Source organism: Phasianus colchicus, chromosome Z (genome assembly GCF_987193195.1).
Source record: "Phasianus colchicus chromosome Z, bPhaCol1.hap1.1, whole genome shotgun sequence".
Classification (NCBI taxonomy): Eukaryota; Metazoa; Chordata; class Aves; order Galliformes; family Phasianidae; genus Phasianus; species Phasianus colchicus.
This window is the reverse complement of record NC_143476.1, coordinates 5394508-5417693: the sequence shown is the minus strand read 5'-3', so window position 1 is coordinate 5417693 and position 23186 is coordinate 5394508. Positions and strand designations below refer to the sequence as shown.

At 49.3% G+C, this 23186-nt stretch overlaps 1 protein-coding gene across 1 annotated transcript; it reads left to right on the top strand.

Moving 5' to 3' along the window:
• Positions 1-10157: 10157 nt before the first annotated feature.
• LOC149912294 (rho GTPase-activating protein 32-like) lies at positions 10158-22699 on the top strand. Its single transcript, XM_090130985.1, has 6 exons — positions 10158-10172; positions 14138-14260; positions 14442-14519; positions 14838-14919; positions 15399-15542; positions 22686-22699. The coding sequence occupies exons 1-6, from the start codon at positions 10158-10160 to the stop codon at positions 22697-22699; spliced, it is 456 nt and encodes a 151-aa protein (XP_089987111.1).
• The last annotated feature ends 487 nt before the right edge of the window (positions 22700-23186 follow it).

The following is a 23186-nucleotide window of genomic DNA, read 5'->3' as shown; positions in this document are numbered from 1 at the left end:
TCTCCTCTTTTTCTGGCACACAAAGAGAAGATGAAAACCAGATGTGTTTCCCTGCCCATGGCAAACACCAGCCTTTCCATCCTTACAGTCCTTCCTGACATCAGCAGCAACTGAAACAACATCCCACTCACCTTTGCCATGTCTGGCAGAGGTTGCAGCTCTTTCTATTGCATCCCTCTAGCTTTCAAGTCAAGAGCTCCTGTATCACACAAGGAAAAGCAATCTTTTACCTGCTTTGCCATGCTCATGGCAGCAGCAATGCAGATGCCAGCAGCTGATGCCCACAAGGACAGCCAGCCTGGACTTATTTTCATTACATATCTTTGTCCTGATGTCCTTCTACAAGCTGGAACATTTCTCCATCTCAGCAGAATCGGGCAGGAGGGGTCCAAGTAGCAGGCACACTCTCCTCTTTTTCTGGCACACAAAGAGCAGATGAAAACCAGATGTGTTTCCCTGCCCATGGCAAACACCAGCCTTTCCATCCTTACAGTCCTCCAGACATCAGCACTAATGGAAACAACATCCCACTCACCTTTGCCATGTCTGGCAGAGGTTGCAGCTCTTTCTATTGCATCCCTCTAGCTTTCAAGTCAAGAGCTCCTGTGTCACACAAGGAAAAGCAATCTTTTACCTGCTGTGCCATGCTCATGGCAGCAGCAATGCAGATGCCAGCAGCTGATGCCCACAAGGACAGCCAGCTTGGACTTATTTTCATTACATATCTTTGTCCTGATGTCCTTCTACAAGCTGGAACATTTCTCCATCTCAGCAGCAGAGGGCAGGAGGGGTACATGGTGAGGGCACACTCTCCTCTTTTTCTGGCACAAAAAGAGAAAGAGAAGATGAAAACCAGATGTGCTTCCCTGCCCATGGCAAACACCAGCCGTTCCATCCTTACAGTCCTTCATGACATCAGCAGCAACTGAAACAACATCCCACTCACCTTTGCCATGTCTGGCAGAGGTTGCAGCTCTTTCTTTTGCATCCCTCTAGCTTTCAAGTCAAGAGCTCCTGTGTCACACAAGGAAAAGCAATCTTTTACCTGCTTTGCCATGCTCATGGCAGCAGCAATGCAGATGCCAGCAGCTGATGCCCACAAGGACAGCCAGCCTGGACTTATTTTCATTACATATCTTTGTCCTGATGTCCTTCTAGAAGTTGGGACATTTCTCCATCTCAGGAAGTGGGCAGGAGGGGTACATGGTGAGGGCACACTCTCCTCTTTTTCTGGCACAAAAAGAGAAAGAGAAGATGAAAACCAGATGTGCTTCCCTGCCCATGGCAAACACCAGACTTTCCATCCTTACAGTCCTTCCTGACATCAGCAGCAACTGAAACAACATCCCACTCACCTTTGCCATGTCTGGCAGAGGTTGCAGCTCTTTCTATTGCATCCCTCTAGCTTTCAAGTCAACAGCTCCTGTGTCACACAAGGAAAAGCAATCTTTTACCTGCTGTGCCATGCTCATAGCAACACCAATGCAGATGCCAGCAGCTGATGCCCACAAGGACAGCCAGCCTGGACTTATTTTCATTACATATCTTTGTCCTGATGTCCTTCTAGAAGCTGGAACATTTCTCCATCTCAGCAGCAGAGGGCAGGAGGGGTCCAAGTAGCAGGCACACTCTCCTCTTTTTCTGGCACACAAAGAGAAGATGAAAACCAGATGTGTTTCCCTGCCCATGGCAAACACCAGCCTTTCCATCCTTACAGTCCTTCCTGACATCAGCAGCAACTGAAACAACATCCCACTCACCTTTGCCATGTCTGGCAGAGGTTGCAGCTCTTTCTATTGCATCCCTCTAGCTTTCAAGTCAAGAGCTCCTGTGTCACACAAGGAAAAGCAATCTTTTACCTGCTGTGCCATGCTCATAGCAACACCAATGCAGATGCCAGCAGCTGATGCCCACAAGGACAGCCAGCCTGGACTTATTTTCATTACATATCTTTGTCCTGATGTCCTTCTACAAGCTGGAACATTTCTCCATCTCAGCAGAATCGGGCAGGAGGGGTCCAAGTAGCAGGCACACTCTCCTCTTTTTCTGGCACACAAAGAGAAGATGAAAACCAGATGTGTTTCCCTGCCCATGGCAAACACCAGCCTTTCCATCCTTACAGTCCTCCAGACATCAGCACTAATGGAAACAACATCCCACTCACCTTTGCCATGTCTGGCAGAGGTTGCAGCTCTTTCTATTGCATCCCTCTAGCTTTCAAGTCAAGAGCTCCTGTGTCACACAAGGAAAAGCAATCTTTTACCTGCTGTGCCATGCTCATGGCAGCAGCAATGCAGATGCCAGCAGCTGATGCCCACAAGGACAGCCAGCTTGGACTTATTTTCATTACATATCTTTGTCCTGATGTCCTTCTACAAGCTGGAACATTTCTCCATCTCAGCAGCAGAGGGCAGGAGGGGTACATGGTGAGGGCACACTCTCCTCTTTTTCTGGCACAAAAAGAGAAAGAGAAGATGAAAACCAGATGTGCTTCCCTGCCCATGGCAAACACCAGCCGTTCCATCCTTACAGTCCTTCATGACATCAGCAGCAACTGAAACAACATCCCACTCACCTTTGCCATGTCTGGCAGAGGTTGCAGCTCTTTCTATTGCATCCCTCTAGCTTTCAAGTCAAGAGCTCCTGTGTCACACAAGGAAAAGCAATCTTTTACCTGCTGTGCCATGCTCATGGCAGCAGCAATGCAGATGCCTGCAGCTGATGCCCACAAGGACAGCCAGCCTGGTCTTATTTTCATTACATATCTTTGTCCTGATGTCCTTCTAGAAGTTGGGACATTTCTCCATCTCAGGAAGTGGGCAGGAGGGGTACATGGTGAGGGCACACTCTCCTCTTTTTCTGGCACAAAAAGAGAAAGAGAAGATGAAAACCAGATGTGCTTCCCTGCCCATGGCAAACACCAGACTTTCCATCCTTACAGTCCTTCCTGACATCAGCACTAATTGAAACAACATCCCACTCACCTTTGCCATGTCTGGCAGAGGTTGCAGCTCTATCTATTGCATCCCTCTAGCTGTCAAGTCAAGAGCTCCTGTGTCACACAAGGAAAAGCAATCTTTTACCTGCTGTGCCATGCTCATAGCAACACCAATGCAGATGCCAGCAGCTGATGCCCACAAGGACAGCCAGCCTGGACTTATTTTCATTACATATCTTTGTCCTGATGTCCTTCTGCAAGCTGGAACATTTCTCCATCTCAGCAGCAGAGGGCAGGAGGGGTACATGGTGAGGGCACACTCTCCTCTTTTTCTGGCACACAAAGAGAAGATGAAAACCAGATGTGTTTCCCTGCCCATGGCAAACACCAGCCTTTCCATCCTTACAGTCCTTCCTGACATCAGCAGCAACTGAAACAACATCCCACTCACCTTTGCCATGTCTGGCAGAGGTTGCAGCTCTTTCTATTGCATCCCTCTAGCTTTCAAGTCAAGAGCTCCTGTGTCACACAAGGAAAAGCAATCTTTTACCTGATGTGCCATGCTCATGGCAGCAGCAATGCAGATGCCAGCAGCTGATGCCCACAAGGACAGCCAGCCTGGACTTATTTTCATTACATATCTTTGTCCTGATGTCCTTCTACAAGCTGGAACATTTCTCCATCTCAGCAGAATCGGGCAGGAGGGGTCCAAGTAGCAGGCACACTCTCCTCTTTTTCTGGCACACAAAGAGAAGATGAAAACCAGATGTGTTTCCCTGCCCATGGCAAACACCAGCCGTTCCATCCTTACAGTCCTTCCTAACATCAGCACTAATGGAAACAACATCCCACTCACCTTTGCCATGTCTGGCAGAGGTTGCAGCTCTTTCTATTGCATCCCTCTAGCTTTCAAGTCAAGAGCTCCTGTGTCACACAAGGAAAAGCAATCTTTTACCTCCTTTGCCATGCTCATGGCAACACCAATGCAGATGCCAGCAGCTGATGCCCACAAGGACAGCCAGCCTGGACTTATTTTCATTACATATCTTTGTCCTGATGTCCTTCTAGAAGCTGGGACATTTCTCCCTCTCAGCAGCAGAGGGCAGGAGAATTCCAAGGTGAGGGCACACTCTCCCCTGTTTATCTGGCACTCAAAGAGAAAGAGAAAATGAAAACCAGATGTGTTTCCCTGCCCATGGCAAACACCAGCCTTTCCATCCTTACAGTCCTTCCTGACATCAGCAGCAACGGAAACAACATCCCCCACATCTCTTCTTTGAACTTATTCATGCATGAATAATAATAATGTGAATTTTTCTGTAAATCTTAGTTCTGCATGGAAACGATCTGATAACCAGAGCTTTTTTCTCTAAAACAATCCAGCGAATTTGCATTGCTTATCTATGTACGCAAAATGTTTTTGCCATTCATCTCAAATATCAATACATCTGGCAAAATAAGATAGAAAAAGTATTTACAGACATTTTTGGACATGGATTACTTCTGGTCAAGTGGGAAAGAATCCCTAAGCTGCAATCATGAAATTCTTTTATCAGTTTCTCTGATTTAGCCAGTGTTACTAAATGGGAAATAAGACACAGGCTTTTGATAGCAGCTGCCAATTTAAGAATGATAATAAGTTTTATTATTCTTGGCTACGATCAAAGTCCTGCATTTCAGGATTATCTCCAGCTCATCAAGTATAATTAACAGTTTTGGATAGCCACATTATTATACAGCAATATTGTCTTCCTGCAAGGAATTTCATTGTTTTGACATGTGCCACAGGTTGTTAATAGATTGCCTGATTACCATGTATTTTTTTTATTGGCTTATGATGACTACAGATAATTATACAGCAGCACCATAAAAACTTTAAATCCTATCCCATGTATCTGCATTCATACGAAAATTATATTGGAAAGCATTGGTGAAACTAAGATTACAAAATAAAGCAGAGGACAATTTCAGTGAAAGCCTGCAGGTTTCACAGCTCTGCCCATTTCAAACCCCTGAAGACATCCACGGGTTTCCTGCTGTGGGACACAGGCACTCACCTGCAGCTCAGCACTGCCTGCTCATGCCTGCGCACACCTTCAGGCTGGAACCAAGGAAATCCTCAGCAAAGACATCAGTACACTTTTGTTATGATGACTTTCATAAAGAAGCATCAAGTATTTCTTCACGAGAAATACTGCAAGTCCCTTTGACACTAGCCCTTATTTTAAATGTTTAGATTTGTGCTTCATTCAGGCGTGCTGTCACTCACAAAAAGATTTTTATTCTTTTGTTTTTCATTCTGAGGAACACAGTGATTTCTGCCTTGTTCACTGACTGTAGGCACAGCAATACTCCTGCACCTTCAGGGAAACAGCAAATCCATCTCTTTCACACCCTACTTCTATCAAGCTCATTCACCTTACAAGGTATTTATTGCAAGCAGCTCTTCCAAAAATGGAGATTAACAGAACCTGCAACCCAGGACACCTCAGTAAGCCAGTACTTTTCATCTCCTGAAGGTGTAGGTAGACACAGAGCTGGAACATCTTTTCCAGAGCTGTGTGATGCTATCTCATCTGTGTTCCCTTACTGTTGACTAAGTGTCACTTCTTATCTAACCTGGTTGCATCCCAGGATTTCTGGTGCCAAAAATAAACTGACAGCTTTCATCACTAGTTAAAAGGAAACTGCAATAGGAAAAGCAATTTTTCTGATTTCTCTGTTGATCAAAGATGCTTCATGCAAGCCTGATGCGGTAGAAACAATATCAGCTTTAGAATGACAGTCATTAGAGCAGAATCCTTTCACTGATGAAATCCCACAGTCCTGATTCATACAACACTGACACTGGAGGACACAGTAGTTTAGAGGAGAGCGCATTAAAAATGACTAAGTTAAGGTCTCAGAAATAGCAAAGAGTGACAAGTATGAAAAAAAGAGGTTGCAGAAACTGCTTCAGTTTGGCACTCTGGCATAAAGTATGACAACACACAACCTGCCTGTGCAGTTCCAGAAGCAGAAGAAAGCTGTCAACCAAGACTTGTTCTCATCTGCTCTGAAAGTCCACTGGGACAAGGCCACTTTTCTCTGACGTGCTTCCAGAAGTATCACTTCTGAGCACTGTGCCAGGGAGTTACAAGATACTGTTTGTGTGTACAGAGGAGAAAAAGCCGTCTGTCTGGAAACAGACTTGGTGAAGGAGAAGCAGCATTTCCAGAGTACTTCAGAAAGAACTGAGCACTGCCCCAAGAGCTTCAGAGCGGCAGGCTGTCACAGTGTGCCAACCAGCTCAGCTGTGAGTTGGCACTGAAGCTGCACCACAGGGAGAACAAAGCCCCCTGTGCACCCTTGGAGAGCCAAGGGTTGGAGATTCATGAACCTTGAGCTCCTTTCCAACCCGGGCCATGCTGTGATTCTGGGATTCTCACCTTTGCCTCATCTGGCAGAGGGAGGCAGCTCTTTCTCTTGTCTCCCTATGGCTGTCAGGTCACCAGGGCCAGTGTCACACAGGGAACTGCAAACACTGTGTGTGCTGTGCCCTGCCCATGGCAGCACAGAGGCAGCTGCCAGCAGCTGATGCCCACAAGGACAGCCAGCCTGGACTTCCTTTGATTCCTTCCCTTTGGATCAGCGTCCTTCAGGAAGGCGGAACATCTCTCCAGCTGAGCAGCAGAGGACAGCAGGGCTTCGTTGTCTGGGCATGTTCTCTTCTGGCCCTCTGGCCCTCACAGACACAGGAGGAGGACACAGAGGCTGCTGTAACACAGCCAGCCCTGCCTCTCAGGTCAGCTCTCAGGCCATCCTCTCTCCCCTCAGCAGCAGCTCACTGTTCTGCACTCCTCTGGCCTGGGCTGGCAGAGGTGTGCAGCAGTTCTGCTGATCTCCCAGTGCTGGCCATGTCTGCAGTGCCTGTGTGAAAGACACAGGAAGCTGCCAGCATTGCACTGCTCTGCTGTGCCCCTGCCATCACCGAGTTTGCTGTCAGCAGCTGCTGCTACACGTCCATTCAGGCACAGGCCTTTCCTTCCTGGCCCTCTTTCCCCCCCTCTCTCCTCTGCTCTCTCTCGTGCTCCCCTTTGGCCTGGGCTGGCTGAGCAGTGCAGGCCTTGTTGTTGCTCCCTGGGCCAACTACGTCACGGTTCCCCGTGACTCTGCCAGCTGCTCTGACACAGCGACTGCGTCCTCAGTGTGGATTCCAGAATGCGACAGACGTCCAGAGAAGACTTCCAGGGCTGATTGGAACATGCTGCCATCAAGAACTGCCATGGCTCAGGCCCCCTGGGAATCTGCTCACAGCGAAAGCTGCTGTCACTCTGTGTGGGCACAGCCTTGTCTGTGTAGGCCTGCTCACACTGCAGCCCCTGTCTGCACCAGAACCGTGCCGATCCACCTTCTCTTGGCCTCCTTGCCTGCATGGAAAAGGGCAGCTTGGGCTGAAGTCCCTCAACTTGCAGATGGCCGAGTGAAGTCTCTGAGCCCTGGTGACCCACGCAGCTCTTCAGCCTGCTGACCTGCTCTGCTGGGGCTGTCTTAAAAGGCAGAGGGCACGTTATCCTAATGTCCCCACATCCATCCCTCTTAGCATACTGTAGGCCAGTTCCTAAAAGGACACCTGCACAATCTCTCTGAATGTTAATCAACATGTAGTTAGTTTTCAGTGGTGATTAGCTATGTGTTTAGTCAGAGGTGCAGTGGTTCTAATGGTGAGAGAAAGACATTCCCAGTTGTCACCAGGTGGAACACACTTCAGACTGGAATCCTCAAGCAGACTGCAGTCAAGCTTTCTTAATTACTCGTTGTTGTTATCAATTCAGACGCATCTCTGAATTCCTGCCTGAATGAACATTCTGTAATAATCTGCTGAGACAGTGCAAGGCTTGACAATGAGACCATAGTTTATGAAAGCAGCACTTTTTACTTCCTTTACAAGTTCTTATCTGAATGCTAAATGCAACATCAATTCACTTCTCACTGGGTTGAACGTTTTAAATATTTGGTAAACATAATGGTTCTAATTCTGACATTTAATATGAAAATATTAAAATTCCTTGTAAGTACTTTTTTGTTAGAATGCCAGATGCTAAAGGGATGAAGTGGCACAAGAAAGCACAATGTCTCTGCTGATGGCAGGAAGGACTGTAAGGATGGAAAGGCTGGTGTTTGCCATGGGCAGGGAAACACGTCTGGTTTTCTTGTTCCCTTTGTCTTTAAGTGCCAGAAAAACAGAGGAGAGCGTGCCCTCACCTTGGACCCCTCCTGCCCTCTGCTGCTGAGATGGAGAAATGTCCCACCTCCTACAAGGACATCAGGACAAAGATAAGTATTGGAAATAAGTCCAGGCTGGCTGTACTTGTGGGCATCAGCTGCTGGAAAATTTAATGGCAGTAAACTGCCTAGATAAGGACAGAATGAGGGTGACAATAGAATGGTACGTAATCACAGTACAGTGAAAAAAGTATGCAGGGTGCAGGAAGGGAGGTGTGGACGTTCTGAGTTGCAACTCTTTATTTGCTCCAGAAAGCTCTATCAGAATGGAAGACTGAAGAAAATACTTTGAGGGTTTTTTTAATGTGACTGGATAAAAGATCCACGTGGCAAATTGAATAACTGGGTGGTAAAGGGACATAGATACCTCACTGTTTCATGGAACCTTTCAATTAAGCACCTGAGCACTGTGTACAGGACTTGGGAATATAAGTATTAGAGGATCATGGAATATCTGTACGTGGAAGGGACCTCGAGGATCATGTATTCCACCTCCTGGTTCCACACCGGACCTCCTATGGGTCAAGCCCTGTGTCTGAGAGCATTGTGCAAATGCTCTTTGGCCTTTGTCAGCTCAGTGCCAAACCACTGCCCTGGGGAGCCAGTGCCAAATTCCATGTATCTAGTTCATCCTACAGAATGATGCCAAGAACAGTTATAGAGATCGACTTACAAACAAAATTCTTGTCTTGAATTAATGGTACACTCACCGTTAAAAAAAAAAAAAAAAAAAAGAAAGAAAAGGAAAGGAAAGGAAAGGAAAGGAAAGGAAAGGAAAGGAAAGGAAAGGAAAGGAAAGGAAAGGAAAGGAAAGGAAAGGAAAGGAAAGGGAAGGGAAGGGAAGGGAAGGGAAGGGAAGGGAAGGGAAGGGAAGGGAAGGGAAGGGAAGGGAAGGGAAGGGAAGGGAAGGGAAGGGAAGGGAAGGGAAGGGAAGGGAAGGGAAGGGAAGGGAAGGGAAGGGAAGGGAAGGGAAGGGAAGGGAAGGGAAGGGAAGGAAAGAAAAGAAAGAAAAGAAAGAAAAGAAAGAAAAGAAAGAAAAAGAAAGAGAAAAAGAAAGAGAAAAAAAAGAAAAAAAAAAGAAAAAAAAAATCAAAGCCACATTCTTACGCTGGCATTTTACAGTATTGTCAGATTTTTGTAATTCTGTTTTGTCATATAAGATTCTCTCATCATGAAATAATGACCAAATTCTCTTTTCAGATCTAAACATACAAATGCTAAAGGCAGCAGTGCTGTTCAAGAGTACATTACCAGCTCAAACACAGCTTTGGCTATAAAACTGAAGGTAGTAAGGAATTTTATCAAGGAGTTAGAAGAAAACATGTAAGTGTAGATATAAAAGCAACCTGTATTGTTACTTAGAGTTTGATATAGTGTAATCCAATGCACAGTACTTGTAACGTGTGTTTTACAAAATGCTTTGCAATGTAGGCATCTATTAAGATAAATGCTGCAAGTTCTAATATGTCCATGACCTTTTCAAACTGTTCCTTACTCCTACACATCACTACGAGTAGTTCTTCTGTCAGGAAGGATCACATGAGTAATTAACCTGTGACCTTAAGTTTGGAATTAACTGCATACAGTGGAAGTAAGAGCTGTGGGTTATTTTGCTCTTTCAGTGTTGAACAGCCGAGGTGTTTTGTTTTGGAGGGTGGATGGTGATGGGACAAGTGGGGAATGGCTTTAAACTGAGACGGGGGGTGTTGAGGTTGAGGTTGGATGTGAGGAGGAAGTTTTTCAGCCAGAGGGTGGTGAGGCACTGGAACAGGTTGCCCAAGGAGGCTGTGGATGCCCCATCCCTGCAGGCAGCCAAGGCCAGGCTGGATGTGGCTCTGGGCAGCCTGGGCTGCTGGTGGGCAGGTTAGAAAGCCCACAGGACTTTATTGCAGCCCTGGGTGCAGGGGGATCACTGCTCCTAGCATGCACACAGAAGAGCTGGAGCACACAGGTGATGTACATTCCACTTGTGAGCATTCCTGCACTTCCAGAGAGCGTGCGCCTGTTCCAATCACTGCTGCACAGATTAAAAACTGATTGCAGATGAGCTGTTTTGGTATGGGGTTCTTGCCAACGGTCTGCAGTGGCTGTGTGATTCCTCGGGGAGTTGCTCTCCAGCCCAAAGGTCATGTCCTAAGTCGACCAGATCCCGTTTGTGTCCAGAAATGGCTGACAACAGATCAGCTGCTGGTCAAGTTTCTAACATCACACTGGCCTTGCTCCAGTGTCTGTGTCATCAGCCCCAGCACATACGGTGCACCTCTTCAAGGCTTTGGAACACTGAGACTCTGCGCTTGGGCTCCAGACATCCTGCTGCACCAAGAGGTTATTCTAGCTTTGGTATCTTGCAACTTTGTATGTAACTACATCACTGTAACCATAAATGTCTAGGAGCATGGAGATGGAGAAATTAATCTTCCTGTAATTCTCTGTACTGCAGCCCCGTGGTTGTCAACACCTAATGCAATATTGAAATTTCAGTTGAGAAATTGAAAGTTGTCCCTAACAAAAAAACATCTAAATTTGTAATTGAAATTACAGTAAGGATCAAGAAATCCAAATGCTTCTAGCATAACCACGATTATAGGCAGTGTTTAGACAAGCTCTTACAGGAAAACCATGAACACAAGGCTAAAGAGAGACTAAGTGATGCACTCTGCAGGAATACTCAGGGAAGTCTTCACAGTGCAGGAGTCTGATCTGATTACAGATGCTGTGCTTTAAGTACCCCTTATCATATCTTTTTTTTCACTGTTGTGCAGGGGTTGGACTCAGTGATCTCTGGAGGCTGGAGATGCTGTTTGCTAATGGAAGATGGAGATAGGAAAAGCATGTAAAAGGCATGCTGTGCATAGCCACCACATGGCATCTGCACCATTTCCCCCTGCACAAAGGAGGAGCAGCTCACAAGCTTGGCCTGGGCCAGGGAAGGGAGCAGACAAACATCTGGACCGACCCCAAACGAGCTGGTTCTGCAGGTTGGGTGTCTTCTGCTGCTTGTCTCACATCCTGCTGCTCAGCGGTAGATTTGTTCCTGCTCAGTGCTAACAGGAAACTCACACAGCATTTCTGTTTCAGCTGTGCCAACGCTTTGATCCCTTGCTGCTTGGATGGGGCGTTTGAAGAAGGATGCCTGTGCTGATGTCCAGCCAGGCTTTGGGGATGAGTCTCCACACCAGGGTCCGTCTGACAGGACTGAGGGTTGGGGATCCAGCCAGGTCGAGTCCAGTGTGCTTTGCTCTTGTTCTTAGTGCTTGTTTTTGCTCAGGAGGGCAGGAGGTGAACCTCGTGAACCAATGCCTGCAGACGGGGTTTGCAGAGAAAGAGGTCCTGCAGGCCTTGTGTGACAGCCACGGAGCTGCAGCGAGGCTGCATCAGTGTAAAACACCAGAGATCCACGGAGGTGTGAAGGGGAGCTGTGGGCTGCAGTCACGCAGGAAGGGATGTGCATGCTCGGGGTTTGGTTGTTGTGTGTGTGTTAAGTGACTGTGATACCACTGCTGGGTCAGTGTGAGTGTACGGAACAAGTGTGACAGCCTTTTTGATGGAGCCCTGTGAATGGAGTCCTATGGACTTGAGATCCAACTATCAGCCTGTGGGCATCATCCAGGAGTTGGGGTAGGGGATGAGGCAAGGGAAGTTGGGCTGAGAAAGGGATAAAGCAGTCTGGCAGTAGTTCTGTGTTTCTCCCATCTCCTGCTTTATTTCCTTCCAGGTGAAATAGATGGGTGCTGCAACATGCCCTTGAATGTAACAAAACCCACTCTAGTGTGGATTTGACATGGGCCCAGCACTGCAAGGTACGCTGCTGGGAGGAAGCGTCCATCTGGCTGAGGGCAGGAAGGCCCTCCAGAGGGATGCACTGAGGCCAGTTGTGCGAGGCTCAACAAGAGCAAGCGCCAGGTGCTGCGCTTTGGTCATGACGACCCCGTGCCAGCTTCTCCAGGATTTGGCTGGGGTAGAATTCCAAGCAGCCCCTGATTCCAGAACGTTGGGCTGGGCTGTTGGAATCTTCTGCCCTTGTGACTGGTCTTGCCTCCCCACCCTGTCCGTCGTGGTGGAGCAGCCTGGTGGCCCTCAGTGATGTCATAAGGGCTAGAATGAGGGGAGGAGCAGTGCGTGCTGCGTCCCTTCATTGGAGCGCTGGAGCTCTGACTGAGCAGCTCGCTTGTTGCACTTGTGCACCGACTGCGTCCCTTTGTCTTCACACCGTCCTGTGCAGCACCTTGTAGGTAAGCTGAGACAGTGTGGGAGAGACGGGGGGACAGTGAGTGCTGAGAACTGCTGGCTGGCGGAGCTCATAGGATCACATTATCTCCATCAGCAGAGGGGTGGCCATGAGGGACAGGGAGGTGATCGTCCCCCCCTGCTCTGCTCTTGTGAGGCCCCAGCTGCAGTACAGTGTCCAGAAAGACAGGGAGCTGTTGGAGAGGGTCCAGAGGCGAGCCACAGAGATGATCAGGGGACAGGAGCACCTCCCCTGCAAAGACAGGCTGAGGGAGCTGGGCTTGTTCAGCCTGGAGAAAAGAAGGCTGTGGGTTGATTTCATGGCAGCCTTCAGTACCTAAAGGGAGCCTAAAAAGAGGAGGGGAATCAACTCTTTGAAAGGGTAGATAACAGCAGGACAAGGGGAAATGGTTTTAAGTTGAAAACTTAAGTTTTTAAGTTGAGGGAGGGCAGATTTTGGTTTTTCCCTCGTAGTCTTTGCTAAACCGTGGAAGCAAACTGACCTGCTCTTTCTCTCTCCTCTCTCCACCCTCTGCCTGCTTCCCTGCTGCAGCTTTTGCTCGTGGAAGATCAGAGCAAAGTGACAAGGAACGGCTGCGGATTCGAGAGATTTCTCTCCCTCGTTCTGATCTCTTGCCAGGTACCTGCCATGCTTTGTCCCCCCACATGCTTTAGCAGCCCGTGACGCCCCGTGTTTAGTAACACAGCCTCATCCAGCTTTGATGGGACGCTGGTCACGTGTGGGTTTTCTCCACGTGCTCTGCAGCTCAGCCCTCAGAAGGATGCTGTCTGTGGTCCTGTGACCAGCTGGTCTTAAGGAAACCAATCCCTTAGGCAAAGAGTCCCAGCCCCAGCTTGTGCAGAGCTGCACAGCATCACCAGGGACACCAGCAGGCGTGCTTGGGCTGTGTGAGTGTGCCCGACAGCTGTAGGGAGCACAGCAGAGATGTGAACAGAGAACATAAAAGTGTGTTTCTTTTCAGTTCCAGCTTGTCACACCTACGCTGATGGCCGTGGCGTGCAGCGAGATCAGCTGTGGGCCTGACCTGGCATGGACAGAGGTAGAGTATGAAGCTCTGATTGGTCTTTGTTCCCTGACTGCAGCCAGCAGAGTGAGCCGCAGATGTGCTCTCCTGCTTTCCAAGAGAGCTCCTCTGTGGCAAGACAGTAGTGCAAGCGTGGCAAGTTTATCAAAGTACCAGAGCCATCTCGGCTGTTGTGTTTGTCCTCTACTGACTTTTCCCTTCAAATGGCTGCAGAAACAACAATCATTCTCTGCTCTGTTTGGCCTCGCTGTTGGTTGGACTGCTCAAGAGAGCTGCTTGGTGCTTGCAATGGCACTGTTTGCACCTTGTAACTGCAGCCGTAGCTTTGGTTTCCCTCTTCACGGTCTCCTAGCATCTGAAACAGTCAGCCTTCCTGCACAAAGAGCGCAGGAAAGGAGGGGGCAAAATGGACAAGGCCACCTGTCTGCGTCAGTGCCATTGCTGATTAGTCTGGGTGGGGAGAGATGCAGCATTGCCTGGCGTGTGCCTGCTGCACACCAGGGAGAGAAACAGCCGTTATTAGACTTGCAGTTCCTTCTCAAGTGCCCATGATAAGGACCGAGTGCATTTCCTGCAGCTTTCTCTGCAGATGTGCTCCTCACCTTGAAATCCTCCTCGCTTGTTCTCTGCTCCTCACTGTGGCCTGTGCTCTCTGTTTCAGACTGAGAACAAGGGGAAGCCCCTGCTGGACCATGAGGTGGCACCTGTGAATGTTCCAGCTATTGCTGCTGCCCATGCTATTAAGAGATACGTTGCCCAGGCAGCGGATGAACTCTCCTTTGAGGTAAGCAGTTCAAGGCGTTCCTTGTTGCTCAATTTTACAATGGCAAATGCCTTCAGAGCTGCACTGGTGCAAGTGCTCTCATGCTCGGCCATGTTTGGCAGTGCAGAAGAATGCAGACATTTGAGCTGTGCTTTCCTCCCAGCTGTGCTGAAGCTGGGATTGACGTTGCAATCTCTTGCAGGTGGGAGACATCATCTGTGTCATCGACATGCCACCAAAGGAGCTGACCCCCTGGTGGAGAGGCAAGCTCGGCTTCCAGGTAGGCACAAGCTTCAGACTGGAGAGTGCAACTTCAGTAGAGGCAGGAATCTCAGCTTAGAGCTGCTCTGCCTGCATAGGATGCCTAGTGGACATAAACAGTTTCCCTGTGTCGGTGTCAGAGGACCTTGTCTTTGGCTGCAAATGTTGAAAAATTATTACCTTTATGCTGTGAACTATGGCCATTTTCTGCTGGATTGTCTTATGGAACGTCAGGCAAGCACGTTCCGAGGGAAATGTTATGTGGCTTTAGGTTTAACAGTTCAGATCTGAGAAGTGCTGCATGCAATAGTTGGCCTCTCTTTTCTTCTTGTTACAGGTGGGATTTTTCCCAGGGGAGTGTGTGGAACTCATTAATAAGAACATTCCTGAGGCACTCATCAACTCTGTGCCAAAGCCAGGTACGGATGTTACATTTCATGGTGTGGGGAAGCAAAATGAAGTCTTTTTTGGGGTGTGTTCCATGTTTAGTACCTCCTTTATCCATGCCACATTGTCCTCTGGGTTGATGATTCTTCATGCACACCATGGGGCAGGGATTTGGCCCAATCCTCCTGTGTTTATGATTGGACTTGGGGAAACTATAGAATCTTCACAGAATGGCTTGGGATGGAAGGGATTTCGGAGATCATCATGCTCCAACCCTCCCGCCTCAGGATGGTCTCCCAGCCCCCACATTTAATGTGAGACTAGATCAGGCTGCCCAGGGCCCCATCCAACCTGGCCTTGGGCTCCTCCAGAGATGGGGAAAATCCCTTTTTGTATGTACTGTTTGGTAATGTTCTTCCCGTTCTGACGTGCTCTGTAGAATGTGCTGTGCTCGGCCTCGTCCAACGGAGCCAGACCTGAAATGACCTGGTTTCTTCCTTTTGTTGTGCAGTGCCCAAGAAACGCAGCAAGATCCTCACCTTCCTTCGTTCCTTGGTGAAGGCCCGCCCAAAGAAACCGACCGAGCGGGAGGTGGAGAAGGAAAGGGTGTTTGGCGGTGACCTGGGAGAGCATCTTCTCCACTCCGGTCGTGATGGTAAGGAGCTGCCCATTCCTGAGATCTTCCTCTGCTGGGCATCTAAAGAGGATGAAAGGGAGCTCATATCTAGCAGGGGGCAGGCTGATAGCAGTGGAGACACGTGTAATGGGAGTTGATGGCTGAAGGATAAAGTGAGGCGGATGCTCCTAAGAGACAAGCACATCTGTATTTGCTTCAGCCAAGCCTGGCTGGGCTTAGTGGATGGGATGTGAAGCACAGCCTGCAGCACGATTGAATCAGGAGCTCCACTGACGGCTGGCACGTGTTCTTCAGTCCCCCAGGTCCTCCAGAGCTGCGCTGAGTTCCTTGAGCAGCACGGCGTGGTGCAGGGGATATACCGCCTGTCCGGCGTCGCGTCCAACATCCAGAGACTGCGGTAAGAGTGCTGCGACTGACACAGCCTGAGTGCATCTGGTGTGGCTTTGGGCTTGCCTTCCTCTCGCTCAACCGGGTTTGCGTCCCTCTCTCCAGGCAGGAATTTGAGTCGGAGCAGATTCCTGAGCTCACCGTCCGTGACATTCACAGCGTGAGCTCCCTCTGCAAGATGTACTTCAGGGAGCTCCCGAACCCTCTGCTCACCCACCAGCTGTACGGCAAGTTCTCGGTAAGCACAAGGCCACGTCTTTCATTTCCCTCTTCCTGGGCCTCTTGGCAGATGGCTGCAGCAGTGCCCCAGCTCGGAGGCCCTTTTGCTGTCAGCCCCACGAGGTTTACTCGCAGTGCTGTACTAGCCTGATTGGTGTCTCGCTCCCTTTCTGCACTACTCCAGGATGCTGTTGGTGCCGCTACAGAGGAGGAGCGGCTGCTCAGAATGCAGGACGTCATCCAGCAGCTGCCCGCTCCTCACTACAGGTCAGTGCTGCCCTCAGCCTGCTGAGCTCAGCCCTGCTGCATCGCAGAGGGCAACGATGCGGTTCCAGGCTCTGTCTCACGCCGGCAACACGATGCCTGTGTATGCTGAAGGGTTGAAGGCTCCATGGGGTTACTTTATGGGGTCAGTTCCTGGGCACGGGGGCACGCTTGGTGCAGCTGATGGCTGCGGCTGTGCTGTGCTGGGGCTTGGTGCTGCAGCGTGGCACTCAGTCAAGTTGGATCTACTTTACCTTCGGTGACAGTAGCAATCACAAGAAGTAGCATGAATGGAGGTTTGCTTTCTGAATTGCAGCACGGCATGCTCGTTGGTGCTGAACGTTTGCTTCTCTTGTTTTCCAGGACACTGGAGTACCTGATGAGACACTTGGCGTGTTTGGCTGGGAGCTCCACGGTAACAAACATGCATGCCAAGAACCTAGCCATTGTGTGGGCTCCAAACCTCTTAAGGTAAACTTCTGGTTCTGTTTCAACACTTCCTCTGTTCTCCAGTTAAGAAAAGCAGTCTTCCCTTTTTCTCCATCAAATGTGCTCTTCTGTAAAATCTGTGGCTGACAGAAGTGCAGGAGCCTGGGCTGTTCTCCATCCCCATGGGCACAATGTCTAGGTGACAATTTCTGCAGTCTTGTTGAGATGGGACTGACGTGTCCTTGATCATCCAGGGGAATTTCTGCAGTGGCATCACTGATTGCCCACTGCGGAAGTCTCCAGAGCCTCAGCTGACAGCTTTTGGCTGCAACAATTCAGACTCGGGGAAACGGTCTTGGAGAAATGACTTCTAAAATCTGCCTTTTCTACAGATCACAGCAGAACGAGTCTGCCTGCGCCAGCGGAAGAGCTGCCTGCATGGAGCTGCAGACGCAGTCGGATGTGGTGGAATTCATCATCAACCACACAGACGTCCTCTTCTGCTCCAAATCCGGAGCAGACATTGCAGATGCAGCAGGTGAGTGTCTTCCTCCATTAGCTTGATCTTGACCTGACACCTTGATCAAATGCAGGCCTTCTCCAGGATGTTTGAGATACTCTTTTACCATCAAGGGGACAGCAGACATCTGGGCTTCCATTAGGGTATGGCATCCTGTTGCTGGATGCTGAGAATGTCCAAGCCCAAACTTCACAAGGAGGAAACTGTCATTATTATGTTTGCACGCAGGAGAAGCTTGATGCAAGCGTTGCAGCGAAGCTTTCTCAGTTCCCTGCCCCTTTTATCTAGGGGTGAGCTCTCTTAATGATGACCATGTCCTTTGCCATAAACAGACCTCTGCCCACATGGTTAGTTTGAGCTCCTCTTCTTCCAGTGGCTCGGATAAGCAAGCCTGAGAAAAATACAGCACCTCCCCCAGAACTGTGGTGGCTGTGCTGCTGCTTTCTGATCCTCACTCTTACCTGTGCTTTTCCCTGACAGGGCACAATTCTCTCCCAGGGCCCAAGTCTGTGGGGGTCTCTTCTGCTGCCACAAAGCTGCTCAGCCTGGAGGAGGCACAGGCACAGAGGCGAGGCCACAGCACCTCTTCTGTGGTAACAGAGAGCAGCAGGGACATTGAAGTGGAAGAAAGCCCTGCAGCTGGGCAGGGCAAATTCCACACAACCATCGACTTTCCATCTGACAGGTAAAGAGGACTTTCTTTTCCAGCACCTAGCATCATTGTTTGGGTGGGTTTTTGTGTTTTCCTGCAGAAACCAGGCAGTGCTAGGAACAAGCAACTGCTGCCAAGAGCTCAGTGCAGCTCTTCCCTCACCCTGCACCACGCACGACTCACAGCATTGGCTGTTTTCTCTCTCCAGGCAAAATTCACCCAGCAAGAAGGAGGAATCACCAGCTAGCAGTTGGTGTTGCTGCTTCAGCCTCAGGAAGCCATCCTCTGGCAGCAAACGCCAACTGCAGCGCAATGCCAGGCAGCCCTCAGAAACAGCAGTGGTAGTCCTGGCAGGTAAGGGTGCAAATGCAGTTTCCAAATCCCTGCTTTTCAGGAGCATAGAATTCAAGCTTGCTCTGCACTTGTATCTCTTTCTGGCGTTCCAGCCCCTGCCCAACATCTTCAGTTCACCCCTGATCAAGAACCACTGTCGTAATTCAGCTTGTGAAAGTTTGACACTAACCCCTGTGTATCCTTTCTAGGTGAATCGAGCCCTTGCCAACCCACAAGATCCAGGGCAAGTAGCGAGGATGCTCTCTGTGCTTCCATCAGTGGAGAGCTCTTAGGAAGCACAAATTGCTGCAGTTCCAACAGCAGCCTTCCGTCTGACAACATTAATGGAGAGAAGGAGCTCATCGAAGTTCATGCCCTCATTACACCTGGCTCTGCTGAAAATGCTGACCTGGGCCTGCCAGAAACCACAGTCACCAGCCTGGATTGTAACCAGGAGTCTCTGCAGTGCAGGCCATCCCAAGAGCAGTGTGAGTGCCCCAACAGCAGCACCTCCATGCAGGAGCAGGTCAGTGTCAGTGAGGAGGAGCAGAGCCTCTTGCAGGAGGACTTTCAATCAGGCCTCCAGTCCCAGGCATCAGAGAGCAGCACTGAGAGCTCTGAGCCACTCTCTCCATGACAAGACAGGATGAGTCCCATCTTCACCGTGGACCTCTCACACCCTCCTGTCCTTTATATAATAATAAAAGCACACTTGTGCTCAATCAACGCCTTGACTGCCTCCAGAGTCTTCATTCACACGGACTGGGATGAATGCAGCACACAGCAAGGCACCCCAGCTTGCAATGCTGTGGCTGTGGGGTGCGTGCAGCACAGCTCCGGGTTTGTTCCTGTTTTGTCTGGCTTTGGGATGTCTGCAGGGGGAGCTCTGCAACCATTTGGCATGGTAGCAAATAATCTCTCGCATCCTGGATGCTGCTCATGATACTCCCAAGCTTCCTGGCTGTGGCTTTGTGATGCTTTTCAGGGCTTTCTGATGCATTTTGATGCCTTGGATGTTGCTTAACACCTCCCTCCTCCCATCATGTCCTTTCCTGGCTCCCATCTACGAACTGGCCCTGCAGATCATCTCCAGACCTGTCATCAGCACACTGCGGAAGGAGAAGCTCCCCCTGGCCAACGTCAGGCAGTACTGCTTGGTCTGCAGCTCAGTGGCCATTTCCCCTTTAGGCGGCTCCTGCAGAAGAATCAAGCAGCAGAACCTTTTGCTCACCCTGCAGCACACAAATGCTACGAAAGCAGAAACAACCTGGGAATCTCTGGGTCTGCAAGACTTCACAGACACTCACCGACTGTGTCTGATGGTTCCCTCCCATCCTTGATTTCCGTCTCCCCTTCTCCACATCGGATCCCACTGCTGAGCCATGATCAAGCTGCCCAGTGTGGCAGAGCATCGTGCAGAACCGTGCTGGCACCTCCTCCCCTTCCTCTCCTGCAACCTCACCCGCTTCTCTGACAGACCTGCTGATCCCACGCGTCCCATCGGGATGCTCTGGCACAGGATGTGCCCCTAACCCAAAGCTCCTTCCCACCCTCCCAAGAAAAAGTAAACAGGTTTTCTGCCTCCTCTGCTTGATTTCATGTGGCAGGGATGGAGAGCTCTTCAGCTCTGAGCAAGTTTTTTTCTGAGAAAGTGACCAGCTCTTTTCCATCCCTTTGCCCCTACAAAGAGTTGTCCAGAGCATCTCGTCCAAGAATTCCTGGAACAGCCTGCAGCTGGCTCTCCTGAAGTTCAGGCTCCTGCCTTTGCTTCCTGCCAGGCCCGCATTCCTTGAGATCACCAACTCAAGGAGGGCATGGTCACTGCAGCCCTGACCGCCTCCTGTCGTAACCCCTGGTGTGCACCATGTCCAGCACTGCTTCCCTTCTGCTTGCTGTGCCCAATGCCTGCACCACAGAGTGATTCTCACTGCACTCCAGGAGTCTGTCAGATTGCTTGCAGCCAGCCATGCTGATTTCCCAGACTGACTGGAATCCCCCATCAGGATGAGAGTCAGTGAGTGCGATGCTTCTGCTGGCTGCAGTAAGCAGCTCCCACCAACAGGCTCTCTTTCCAGGCGGCTGTAGCAGACCCTCACCTCCAGAAGCCCTGCACTGCTGCACTTCCTAATTTTACCCACAAGTTCACAACCTGCTCATGGCTCTTCTTAGTTCTTTGCACTCAACTTCTCATCATAGAAGGCAAATCCCTTGCCTTCCAGAATTCCATAGTATCAATTGTGTCTGCTTTATGTCAGGATTTTTTTTCTTTCTTTTCTTTTTACATTTTCTAGGTAGGAAAATGAATTTCTGAGCCAGGAGAAGCAGAAGTGAAACAGTCTTCCTGGCACTGCTCAGGTTGCAGGAGTTGCCAAGTGCTCCTCAGGTAATGTGTGCTGAAGAGCTGACCTTAGTGGCAGGGGCTGTGGCTGCATTTTGTGCCTGTCATGCGGGAATCCAAGAAAGCCTATTCAGAGCAGGAGCTGCAGAGCGAGATAAACATCACGAGAAGGTAAGGCTGAGAAGCAAGGACACCTCCAGAAAGAAGAGAAAAACTGAGTCAAGTGAGCTGCGTGACGGCCGTGTGATGCTGACCATGATTGGAGGAAGAGCGCATGGCTGGGAATGACTGATGGCTCTGGTTGGATGGGTGCCTGTGTGCACAGAGGTAAGGAGTGTTTGTGGGATGTTTTGCTGGCATCTAACGGCTGTAAGGGGAAGTCAAGAGAGAAAACTTGTGAATGCATATAAGGGATGTTAAAATCTGGAACAGACTGTTTGGATCATTCACAGCTGAGTCCGTGCCAGATTGCCACACTGTCAGAACCTGGGGCCTAGGATTTTCCTTTAAGAGTGCCAACTGCTTATTTTACATGATAAAAAGTAACATTGAAAAAAGCTTCCCTCCTTGCATTAGAATAACGCATTGATATTTGATGTTTCTGTCTTTCCATTCCTTTAGCAGCCTGGGTGTTGATGCAGCTGCATGCATCTGCTGCCCTCCCCTTCTGTTTTGTGTAAAAGAACAGTAAAATATGCAATCAGTGTGAGATCTTTCTGAAGTATTTTACTTTATTTGCCCCTAGGCTGCAATGGCTGGGAAATGGCAGTGTCACCCAGGAGCCCACACGGCGACCTGATGTCTCATTGTTGGGGTCTATTGGAAACCACCACGATGACAAAAGAATGCCTGGGATTCCTCCGGCCCAAATGCCAAACCTTGCACTTGGCTGTGCTGAACCTCATGAGGTTCACCCAGGCCCACCTCTCAAGTCTGCTGAGCTCAAACAGATGTCATTTTTCTCGTGTCCTTCCATTCCGAGTCCATCTGTTCCCCAAAGCAAAAGAATTTGGAGGGAACCACCGACAGTTATGTGAGCGATTTCAGCGTCTATTTCTGATCATGGCAACAACTTCAGAGGTCACACTTAATTTACGGTGCCCGTTGTAATTCTGACCAAGGCTGCAGTTGCAGCTGACTTCCCAAGGCTGCAAGACGTGGTGGTGACACAGCCTTGTGCTTCTGCATTGGTGCTCATCCCACGTTTCCTTTCTCTGTCTCGCAGGTCAGCTCCTGCTGGAAGCAGATGGTATCCCAGTGTGAATGAAGGTCAGTGCAGGAGCAGCTGCTGATGGGAGGAAGGAAGTCCATGCTGAAGAGCTCTGAAGCATCTGCAGGTATGGTTCTGGAGGAGGCAGCAGTGATGTCGGAGGGCTCCCCAGCAGGAAGCTGTCTCATCCAAATGCTTGCTGAGTGGTTGGAAGGGAGCTTTCTGCATGACAGCAGCACCAGCTGCTTGCTTCAAATGCTGCAAAGACAAGGATTAGCACGAGTTCCAGTATCTACAGTATCATCACGAATCACGATAGGATTACAATGTGTCCTCATACAAACGCAGCCACTTCTCTCTGAGTCCAAAGGCTGTCCAGAAAGCATCTTTGAGGTCTCTCACACCAAACCACTGCTGCCCGTGTGGGATCTGACTCATTAGGGTATAGGGGTTAGGAACCACAGGCTGTCTTTTGAGAACGGGTTCAGTCATTTCCTTACATCTTGCACCAGCCGATACGTGCCGTCTGCCTTCCGTGCCGACAGGACTGGGGTGTTATAAGGCAACAGACAAGGTTCCAGAAGACATCCTTAACCAGTGTCTGTGTTACAGCTTTTAGACCCACTCTCCCTTCTAAGGCTATGGGATATTGTTGCTGTTTCACAGCTCCACTCCCTCCTTGGGCAGTTCTTTGTAAAAGAAAATTGTGAGTCCACCCCGATTTCCTTCCCCTGCCCACACCTTTGGATTCATTTCTTCTCATCACCAGCTGTTAACACATTCATTGACCCCTGATATGTGTTTAACAGACTTGCAGCTGTAATCCTCATTTAACTGTTAAATCTCTCCCCCATAAATCGGTCCCTGCTTCAGGCACAGAGAACAATTGCCCTGCAACTATTTTATCTTTCCATTTTAGTTCTGTGGTCTCCAAGAGTGGAGCTGTCATTTCTGATCCCTCAGCCCCAGTTACGCACAACAGCCACATCCAGATACATGTCTGGTACCTCTGAACTAGCTAATGCTGTAGGATGGAATGTTGTTTCTGCACTGGCTATCAAATGTGGGATTGCTCTGAAGCAGTACAGCACCATGTGTTTTGTAATTTGCCCTTAGAAACAGTTTGAAAAAGTAGAAAGACTTTATTAGTATTAGTAAAAAGAAGCTATTTCATAACATGTTTTAGAAATACAGTTGTTCAATCATGTGATCAATTCTCACTTACAGAACTGTAATAGTTACAAATTGCATGGGTATAGTATTAAGGACCAGAAAGCATGTTGTAAGGCCATTCTGTTTGGATAGGAGAA

Excerpts from the sequence above, each read along its gene's own strand:
- LOC149912294 (XM_090130985.1), top strand. Across the intron at positions 14,261-14,441 it reads CGGATGAACTCTCCTTTGAG|GTGGGAGACATCATCTGTGT; the intron begins GTAAGCAGTTCA and ends AATCTCTTGCAG. Across the intron at positions 14,520-14,837 it reads GAGGCAAGCTCGGCTTCCAG|GTGGGATTTTTCCCAGGGGA; the intron begins GTAGGCACAAGC and ends TTCTTGTTACAG.